Genomic DNA, 10,888 nt, shown 5'->3' on the forward strand with positions numbered 1-10,888 from the left:
CCAACGTTTATTGACTTGATCCTTCCCGTCATTCTTAGCTAAATGGTATAGTCGTTGTGCTTTCTCAATGGACATTTGTGTTCTTTCGTAAATTCGCTCTGGCTATCTATAGGCTGGACAATAGAACGAGTCAAAATTCACCCAAGGCTGAAAAACGGCTTCAGGACGTTGGCTGAACTGGAACATTAGCGTGAGCCCGTAGCAAATTAATGGAATTGAACGTTCGCAGAGGATGTTTTGACTGGAATGATGCTTAGAATTCCATTTAAAAAATATATTTTTATTTTACCAATACAATCTGTTCGTCGGACGAAACTGGAAAAAACGACTTGTGTAGAAAGTAAACATCCGCACCTCAATGGTGTCAACTGTGCTTATGTCTGCGTAATGAAAAAGTGGGGGAAAAATTAAAACGTATGACTATTTCTGGTCTAGCGATCGATGACAAACGAGCTCGCTGCCCAGACTTACATAATTACAAAAATATTAAAATGGTGCCCTGATTAAAATGGTGCCCGTGTAACAGTTTTGCTTCCGTCCCTCTCCTTGCCCTTACCTGGGCTCGAACCAGGGACCCTCTGCACACATAGACAACAGCCACCCTCGAAGCATCGTTATCCATCACTCCACAAAAGCCACAGCCCTTGCAGAGCAAGGGCAACAACTACTTCAAGGTCTCAGAGCGAGTGAAGTCACCGATTGAAACGCTATTAGTGCGCACCCCACTAACTAGCTAGCCATTTCACACCGGTTACACCCGACTTGAAAAAAAATCTAAATATACAAATTGCGAGATATTTGCCGAAATAGACAGACATGCCTATAATTTCCCCCATAGGAAACAATGGGAAGACCGCAGAGTTCCAATATTATTTTTGTTGTTTAAATTTTAACTATAAAACAACGTGAGCAGGTCTCATTGCCAACAGCAGCGAAGCAGGCATTGTGACGTTCAACAATAAGCTGGGAATAGAACATTCGGAAGGCGAGTTGGTGCCACGGTGCTCAATAGAACTAAAGGGAGCTGGTGCTCAATAGAACTAATAGGAGCTGGCAGGGTGAAAAATGCACTAAAATAAGGCCTGTTGTTTCACGATTACTTTAAAACAATGGCAAGCAGCTGGGAAATATGGTCATATTATGAAACTGGGCGGATGGATGCAATGAACTAGTTATCAGAAAAGAACGTTGTTAAAAATTTCATGTGTTCAGCCTACTATCTACACAGATTTCAGAGCACTCTCGTCTGAGTGTACCAGAGCGCAGAATAATTACTTTACGAGCGCTCAACACCCATTGAATATGGACGGTGTCAGTAAACGTCGGAAAACTGCAGTTGTAAGGCCAGAGAGCTCAAACCAACCCTACTCCTCGGCCCGAAGGTCCAGTGTGCGCTACGAGAGCGAAACGGTCTCAATTTACAAACTGACAATTTTTCTCTGAATGGAAACACCATAACCATAATATTAATCAAATGAATCAAGCCACATTTCTTAAAATCAATCCCATATACTGTGTTATTACAAAAAAGGTTTTAAATTCTCTGTTAATGCCAATACGGAATACAATCAAATGCTTCTCAAAATGCCCTCTGGTGGTCAAACTAGCAATAACTTGCAGTAACAGAAGAAATGGCTAAGAATGAAATGACTTGCCACAGAACGCTGCAGCAGCATGCAGGGTGTGCAGCAGTATGACGCAACTTTTAAAGGAGGAACCACTGTACACACACACCCTCTGCTCCACTACCTCCTAAATGAGATGCCAACTCGTCATAGACACTAACTACTAGTGACACCCAGCTCATCTGAACTTCAAGCAGACAAACAGACGGATGGAGGGAGAGATAGAGAGAAGAGATAGATGGAGGGAGAGATAGAGGAAGGGAGGCCGGTAGCTCAGGGGAAAATTAGATTATTCCTGGAGAAGATAACATGGGTTGACGTGCTGGATAAACTTAATGTAAAGGCATGATTAACCAGTTCAGTGAATGTGAGTTGGATCCTGAGGCATAAGGCCTGCAAGGAAGACCAACATGTGCAATGACACATTTTTATTCAAGGAAATCTCTCTGTTTTGTTAGGAAAAGTGGACTTCAGAAATGTCAGTCACCAAACAAAGACAACACACTATGGAATATCTATAAAGGAGAACTGAAAAGTAACATAGAATGGACCAGCAGACCAACATGTTGTAGTATTCCGATGGGGAAAATCCTAATGGAAGGAAAACATGAAAAGGACTAGAGCGTTTATGTGTCCACCTTGTCTTCTCATCTCCCGCTCCGTTTACCTGGGTTACAGAACTGTTTCCTGGGTGACTCGGACCAGGGTTATTCCCAATGGGATACGGGATGGTTAGTAGAGAGGAAGAGATGGAGAGAGAGAGAGAGGGGCAGAGAGAGAGACAGAGGGAGAGAAAGAGAGAGACAGAGAGGAAGGGAGGAAGGGAGAGGGGGGAGGGAGAAAGCCTGCTTAGTACTAGAGAGAGAAGGGACAGATCGCTGTAAAGTTGGTGGGAAAATAATGATGCACTGATGAAGGAGAGAAAGACGAAAATAAATGAGGGATGAAGAGAGGGAAAGAAGGACATGGTGAGGCACAGACTCCAACACATTGTTTCCCTTGTAGAAAAAGTAGAAGAAGGAATGGAAGCGCTACTAAGGTACACAATAGTAAATGTTGGTAGACAGAAGGTACTCTTTGGTAAAATGGGTGAATTGGTCATCAAAAAGAAGCGAGGACCAAGGCACTCTTCATATAATATATTAAAATGTATTTGTATGGCATGTTCAATAGAAACAAAGTTTAAAAAATCCGACGCGTTTCGGCTGCATGGCCTTCGTCAGGGAGTACAAAGAAATCATACAATGTACTCTTTTGAACAGCTTTTCCAATTAGCCCTAATTTGGGAACGTTTTGGGATTTACAAACTACAGGCCACTAAATACCCTGGTTTAAATGAAGATATGGATTTACAAACTACAGGCCACTAAATACCCTGGTTTAAATGAAGATATGGATTTCTCACCCTTCCTGTAGGGTCGTGATAGGTCCATTTGCTGTCATCTAGTGGACATTTTGCTTAATTGCCCTCAGCTATGTTTAGACTGTTGTTGTTCATGTTTTGCTGTGTTCTAGTGTCCTATGGAATATATTGCTTTCTTATTCTTGACACTTCTCCCGGTCATATTTAAGGTTAGAACTACCTTTCTAAGTGTCCTGATACTTCTAGCTTGGAGTTGTATTTTTATGATAAGATAGCTACAGTATTTCACTTTTTAATGTGTATAGTATTGCTTACTTGGTGTGTCCAATCAATTTTGTAACCACTCCCTCTTCCAATTAGGCTAATTGGAAAAGCTGTTCAAAAGAGGACATTGTATTATTTCTTTGTACTCTCTGATGAAGGCCATGCAGCCGAAACGCGTCAGATTTTTAAAACTTTGTTTCTATTGAACATGCCATACAAATAAAGGCATTTTAATTAATTATATGAAGAGTGCCTTGGTCCTCCTTTCTTTTTGATGACATTGTTTCCCTTTTTCCTTTTCAGATACCTTGTTACAGATGGATAGATACCTTGTTACAGACGGATAGATACCTTGACACTGACAAACACACTAATTGTGGTGGAGAGAAAAAGAGAGAGGCGGGAGGGGCAGAAGGAGACGAGGGGAGAGAGTGTGGAGAGGAGGAGAAGATAGAGGCGGGAGGGGCAGAAGGAGACGAGGGGAGAGAGTGTGGAGAGGAGGAGATAGAGGCGGGAGGGGCAGAAGGAGACGAGGGGAGAGAATGTGGAGAGGAGGAGAAGATAGAGGCGGGAGGGGCAGAAGGAGACGAGGGGAGAGAGTGTGGAGAGGAGGAGATAGAGGCGGAGGGGCAGAAGGAGACGAGGGGAGAGAGTGTGGAGAGGAGGAGAGAGAGGCGGGAGGGGCAGAAGGAGACGAGGGGAGAGAGTGTGGAGAGGAGGAGATAGAGGCGGGAGGGGCAGAAGGAGACGAGGGGAGAGAATGTGGAGAGGAGGAGATAGAGGCGGGAGGGGCAGAAGGAGATGAGGGGAGAGAGTGTGGAGAGGAGGAGATAGAGGCGGGAGGGGCAGAAGGAGACGAGGGGAGAGAGTGTGGAGAGGAGGAGAAGATAGAGGCGGGAGGGGCAGAAGGAGACGAGGGGAGAGAGTGTGGAGAGGAGGAGAAGAGAGAGGCGGGAAGGGCAGAAGGAGACGAGGGGAGAGAGTGTGGAGAGGAGGAGAAGATAGAGGCGGGAGGGGCAGAAGGAGACAAGGGGAGAGAGTGTGGAGAGGAGGAGAAGATAGATGGTGGAATTTGTTCACTGACTGGCTTGAATATTAACTGAGATCCGTCATTGTATCTAATGAAGATGCCAATACCATGTCTATACTGCAGTGTCTGACAGCCTACAGCCAATCTATACTGGACTCCAATCCCTTGAGCTCTGTCTCTCCCTTTCTCTTTTCTTCTCTCTCTCTCCCTCCTTCTCTCTCTCTCCCTACTTCTCTCTTTCAAAAAATGTTCTGTAATGTTTTATTCATCCCTTTCTCCCTGCCTCTTTCTCCACTGGTGAATTGGCCTCAGAGATATTCTCTTGAAATATCTTCTCATATTTTCTTATAGGAAAACTACTGTGTGCATGTGTGTCCCATGCCATCCTACAGTATTATAGACCAACCTCATGCCATCCTACAGTATTATAGACCAACACCATGCATCCTACAGTATTATAGACCAACCCCATGCCATCCTACAGTATTATAGACCAACCCCATGCCATCCTACAGTATTATAGACCAACACCATGCCATCCTACAGTATTATAGACCAACCCCATGCCATCCTACAGTATTATAGACCAACCCCATGCCATCCTACAGTATTATAGACCAACACCATGCCATCCTACAGTATTATAGACCAACCCCATGCCATCCTACAGTATTATAGACCAACACCATGCCATCCTACAGTATTATAGACCAACCCCATGCCATCCTACAGTATTATAGACCAACACCATGCATCCTACAGTATTATAGACCAACCCCATGCCATCCTACAGTATTATAGACCAACCCCATGCCATCCTACAGTATTATAGACCAACCCCATGCCATCCTACAGTATTATAGACCAACACCATGCATCCTACAGTATTATAGACCAACACCATGCATCCTACAGTATTATAGACCAACACCATGCATCCTACAGTATTATAGACCAACCTCATGCCATCCTACAGTATTATAGACCAACACCATGCATCCTACAGTATTATAGACCAACCTCATGCCATCCTACAGTATTATAGACCAACACCATGCATCCTACAGTATTATAGACCAACCCCATGCCATCCTACAGTATTATAGACCAACCTCATGCCATCCTACAGTATTATAGACCAACCCCATGCCATCCTACAGTATTATAGACCAACACCATGCATCCTACAGTATTATAGACCAACCTCATGCCATCCTACAGTATTATAGACCAACCTCATGCCATCCTACAGTATTATAGACCAACCTCATGCCATCCTAAATCAAGGTCTCTCAGTTACATTCCTGGTAACTGGTTACCAACTGATAATATTTTTGAGTGCACTGTGGCAGTTCTCCATTTCAACACACTACAGTACATTACAGTACATTACCCCCATCCACAAAGGCTCTGTTTCGAGGATTAAATGTTGCTTTAATTCAAATGTAATTGTGAATTATTTTAATGAGCACATTTAGATATGCATATTTATGTTAATGTTGCCGCAGGATATTTCTAAAAATAAGCCAACAAGCAGAAATACTGATAGGAATCGAAGAGATTGTAAGCCGGAATTATCCAGCGGAGTCTCCTCACAAAGCACACACAGTGAGTTGCCAGGAAGCGCTGTTTTAATACTTTAGTTATCCTTTCCTCCTGTCTTCCTTGAAGGTTGGATAGAGAAATGTCAAAACAGAGAGGGAAAGTAAGCAGAGCCACTGCCTTACAAGTACTTTGAAATTATAGGCAGAAAGACAAATTCAACTCTATCTTTCATTGACTCAGATGGCTTATTCATCACAAAACCATTTGATGTCACCAACTATTTTAATGATTCCTTCATTGGCAAAGTGGGCAAACTTAGGCAGAAAATGTCAACAATGAACAGTGAGCTATCGTATTCATGTATAAAAAAACAAATAATGGAAAAAAAGCATTGCAAGTTAGAATTTTGTAAAGTAAGAGCGGGAGTGGTGGACAAAATATTGCTTTTGATTAATAATGGCAAACCTGGCATTGACAACTTAGATGGAAAGCTACTCTAGCTGACTCTATAGCCACTCCTGTCTGTCATATATTTAATTTGAGCCTAGAGGAAAGTCTTTGTCATCAGGCCTGGAGGGAAGACAAAGTCATCGTGCTACACAAGAGTGATAAAGTGGCCTTTACTGGTTCTAACAGCAGACCAATTAGCTTGCTGACAGCTCTGAGCTGTTTGACCAAATACAATGTTTTTTTTCTGTAAAAAAATTAACAACAGACTTTCAGCATGCTTATAGAGAAGGGCACTCAACATGTACTGCACTGACACAAATGACTGATGATTGGTTGAAAGAAATGTATAAAAAGAAGATTGTGGGAGCTGTGCTGTTAGATTTCAGTGCAGCCTTTGATATTATTGATCATAACCTGTTGTTGAGAAATCTTATGTGTTTTGGCTTTTCAACCTCTGCCATATCGTGGATTCAGAGCTATCTATCTAATAGAACTCAGAGGGTTTGATCGGGTTCAAGTCCGGGCTCTGGCTGGGCAACTCAAGGACATTCAGAGACTTGTCCCGAAGCCACTCCTGCGTTGTTTTGGCTGTGTGCTTAGGGTCGTTGTCCTGTTGGAAGGTGAACCTTCGCCCCAGTCTGAGGTCCTGAGCGCTCTGGAGCAGGTTTTCATCAATGATTTCTCTGTACTTTGCTCCGTTCATCTTTCCCTCAATCCTGACTAGTCTCCCAGTCCCTACTGCTGAACAAAATCCACACAGCATGATGCTGACACCACCATGCTTCACTGTAGAGATGGTGCCAGGTTTCCTCCAGAATTGACGAATGGCATTCAGGCCAAAGAGTTCAATTTTGGTTTCATTAGACCAGACAATCTTGTTTCTCATGGTCTGAGAGTCCTTTAGGTGCATTTTGGCAAAATTCAAGCGGGCTGTCATGTGCCTTTTACTGAGGAGTGGCTTCTGTCTGGCCACTCTACCGTAAAGGCCTGATTGGTGGAGTGCTGCAGAGGTGGTTGTCCGACTGGAAGGTTTTCCCATCTCCGAAGAGGAACTCTGGAGCTCTGTCAGAGTGACCATTGGGTTCTTGAACACCTCCCTGACCAAGGCCCTTCTCCCCCAATTGCTCAGTTTGGCCGTGCAGCCAGCTTTAGGAAGAGTCTTGGTGGTTCCAAACTTCTTCCATTTAAGAATGATGGAGGGCACTGTCAACAGTGGGACATCATATAGGCAGGTGTTTGCCTTTCCCAAAAATGTCCAATCAATTGAATTTACCACAGGTGGAATCCAATTAAGTTGTAGAAACATCTCAAGGTTGAGCAATGGAAACAGGATGCACCTGAGCTCAATTTCGAGTCTCATAGCAAAGGGTCTGAATACTTATGTAAATAAGGTATTTCTGATTTATTTATTTATTTTAATTTGCAAAAAAATATATCTGTTTTCGCTTTGTCATTATGGGGTATTGTGTGTATTGTTGATGAGGAAAAACATTAATTTGATCTATAAGGCTATAACTTAACAAAATGTGGAAAATGTCAATGGGTCTGAATACTTTCCAAATGCATTGTAGATAGTTTGTGTGTATGTATTGATACAGTTGAAGTCGGATGTTTACATGCACCATAGCCAAATACATTTAAACTCAGTTTTTCACAATTCCTGACATTTAATTCCAGTAAAAATGTCCTGTCTTAGGTCAGTTAGGATCACCACTTTATTTTAATGTCAGAATAATATATAATAAATGTCAGAATAATAGTAGAGAGAAGGATTTATTTCAGCTTTTATTTCTATTCAGAACTAGTCCAAAATCCCACAAATCTTCATCTGAAGGGAGAGAGAAAGACTAAACCTAACACTGAGCTGTGTTTTATAATCCCCTGGGGTGGCTGTGGGCAGAAACTGATTTGGGAATGATAAACAAAGGATAAACTCAATGTTTGGCTTCATCACCATCAGGGCCACTGTATCATGCATGAGAGACTTCTCCTTGAATGCCCTGTGTTCATCGCCAAATTGTGTGTGTGTGTTTTTATAGGCTCAAAGACAGGAGAGAGAAGAGGGACAGACACAGACAGGATCCATAGGAAGACAGAGAAGAGAGCCACTATACTACAGCCATGGAGAGTCAGTTTCTCCAGCTCTACCATTGGACAGGCCTGTAGAGTCAGTTCCTCCTGCTCTACCATTGGACAGGCCTGTAGAGTCAGTTCCTCCTGCTCTACCATTGGACAGGCCTGTAGAGTCAGTTCCTCCAGCTCTACCATTGGACAGGCCTGTAGAGTCAGTTCCTCCAGCTCTACCATTGGACAGGCCTGTAGAGTCAGTTCCTCCTGCTCTACCATTGGACAGGCCTGTAGAGTCAGTTCCTCCAGCTCTACCATTGGACAGGCCTGTAGAGCCAGTTCCTCCAGCTCTACCATTGGACAGGCCTGTAGAGTCAGTTCCTCCTGCTCTACCATTGGACAGGCCTGTAGAGTCAGTTCCTCCAGCTCTACCATTGGACAGGCCTGTAGAGTCAGTTCCTCCAGCTCTACCATTGGACAGGCCTGTAGAGCCAGTTCCTCCAGCTCTACCATTGGACAGGCCTGTAGAGCCAGTTCCTCCAGCTCTACCATTGGACAGGCCTGTAGAGTCAGTGCCTCCTGCTCTACTATTGGACAGGCCTGTAGAGTCAGTTCCTCCAGCTCTACCATTGGACAGGCCTGTAGAGCCAGTTCCCCCAGCTGGCCTGCCTGGACACTGGGTGAGTACTGGAAAGCATATAGTAAGGTCCAAAATGATTGGTACTCTTGATAAAGAGAAGCTAACAAAATAAGGGAAAATTATTTTAGTTTAAACTAATACAATTGCTAAGCAAGAGATTTTGTTTAACAAATAAAAACATGTTATTTTTAAGATAGGGGTAAAAAATGATTGGCACCCCTGTTTTCAGTACTCCAGCACCCTCCCCTTGCAAGGATAATGTTTTTCATCTGATAGTTTCAGAAGGCGAAGAAGGAAGGGAGGACTTAAATGTTTTTTTAAAATTTCTCTCTCTCATTAATCCACACAGCATCATTTTTTAATAACTGTCACTAATTAGCACAGGTGGGGTGGGGGGTGGGGGGGGTGTTGCATCATTTGTTGGGGACGACATGTTTACAGTTGCCTTGTTCATACATGTTGATGGCGTCAACATCCTTTTTAGAGAGATTTACCTCTCAACATGCCTGGGCTGAACCAGTTGACATTTCTATTTGTCTGCAGTACACGTCACGTGTCTATAAGTCATACTGCCCAAATGGCTCCCTATTTCCTACGTAGTGCACTAGCTCCACGGGCCATGGTTAGGGAATAGAGAGTCAATTGGGAGGCAAACAGCATCCAAAAGACGGCGTGGGGTTATTGATCCATGTTTCAGCCTGGCGTGGGGTTATTGATCCATGTTTCAGCCTGGCGTGGGGTTATTGATCTATGTTTCAGCCTGGCGTTGGGTTATTGATCCATGTTTCAGCCTGGCGTGGGGTTATTGATCCATGTTTCAGCCTGGCGTGGGGTTATTGATCTATGTTTCAGCCTGGCGTTGGGTTATTGATCCATGTTTCAGCCTGGCGTGGGGTTATTGATCCATGTTTCAGCCTGGCGTGGGGTTATTGATCTATGTTTCAGCCTGGAGTTGGGTTATTGATCCATGTTTCAGCCTGGCGTGGGGTTATTGATCCATGTTTCAGCCTGGCGTGGGGTTATTGATCCATGTTTCAGCCTGGCGTGGGGTTATTGATCCATGTTTCAGCCTGGCGTGGGGTTATTGATCCATGTTTCAGCCTGGCGTGGGGTTATTGATCCATGTTTCAGCCTGGCGTGGGGTTATTGATCCATGTTTCAGCTTGGCGTGGGGTTATTGATCCATGTTTCAGCCTGGCGTGGGGTTATTGATCCATGTTTCAGCCTGGCGTGGGGTTATTGATCCATGTTTCAGCTTGGCGTGGGGTTATTGATCCATGTTTCAGCCTGGTGTGGGGTTATTGATCCATGTTTCAGCCTGGCGTGGGGTTATTGATCCATGTTTCAGCTTGGCGTGGGGTTATTGATCCATGTTTCAGCCTGGCGTGGGGTTATTCATCCATGTTTCAGCCTGGTGTGGGGTTATTGATCCATGTTTCAGCCTGGTGTGGGGTTATTGATCCATGTTTCAGCTTGGCGTGGGGTTATTGATCCATGTTTCAGCCTGGTGTGGGGTTATTGATCCATGTTTCAGCCTGGTGTGGGGTTATTGATCCATGTTTCAGCCTGGCGTGGGGTTATTGATCCATGTTTCAGCCTGGCGTGGGGTTATTGATCCATGTTTCATGGTGATATCAGAGAAGTGGCGTTCTGAACTGAACTAAGACGGAGGGGAAAGGCAAGCGGGTGGAGGGGGAGGTAGATGGAAATAAGGAAAGAGGGGGTAGGGAAAGACAGAGAGAGAGAGAAAAGGAGGGATAGAGGATACAAGAGGAGCATTACATTATTCTGGACAAGCAGCACAAAATGAAATGAGGGGATGATGGATGGATGGATGGAGGAGATGGGTGGAGGGATGGAGGAGATGGGTGGAGGGATGGAGGAGATGGAGGTGATGATGGTAG

General features: G+C 44.1%; 1 protein-coding gene across 1 annotated transcript; it reads left to right on the forward strand.

Annotated features, from left to right (window-relative positions):
* Positions 1-3,794: 3,794 nt before the first annotated feature.
* On the forward strand, positions 3,795-4,355 carry LOC139581925 (sodium/potassium/calcium exchanger 1-like). The gene has a single exon (XM_071412119.1). The coding sequence runs from the start codon at positions 3,795-3,797 to the stop codon at positions 4,353-4,355; it is 561 nt and encodes a 186-aa protein (XP_071268220.1).
* Positions 4,356-10,888: the final 6,533 nt, after the last annotated feature.

This window comes from Salvelinus alpinus, chromosome 7, assembly GCF_045679555.1.
Source record: "Salvelinus alpinus chromosome 7, SLU_Salpinus.1, whole genome shotgun sequence".
NCBI lineage: Eukaryota > Metazoa > Chordata > Actinopteri > Salmoniformes > Salmonidae > Salvelinus > Salvelinus alpinus.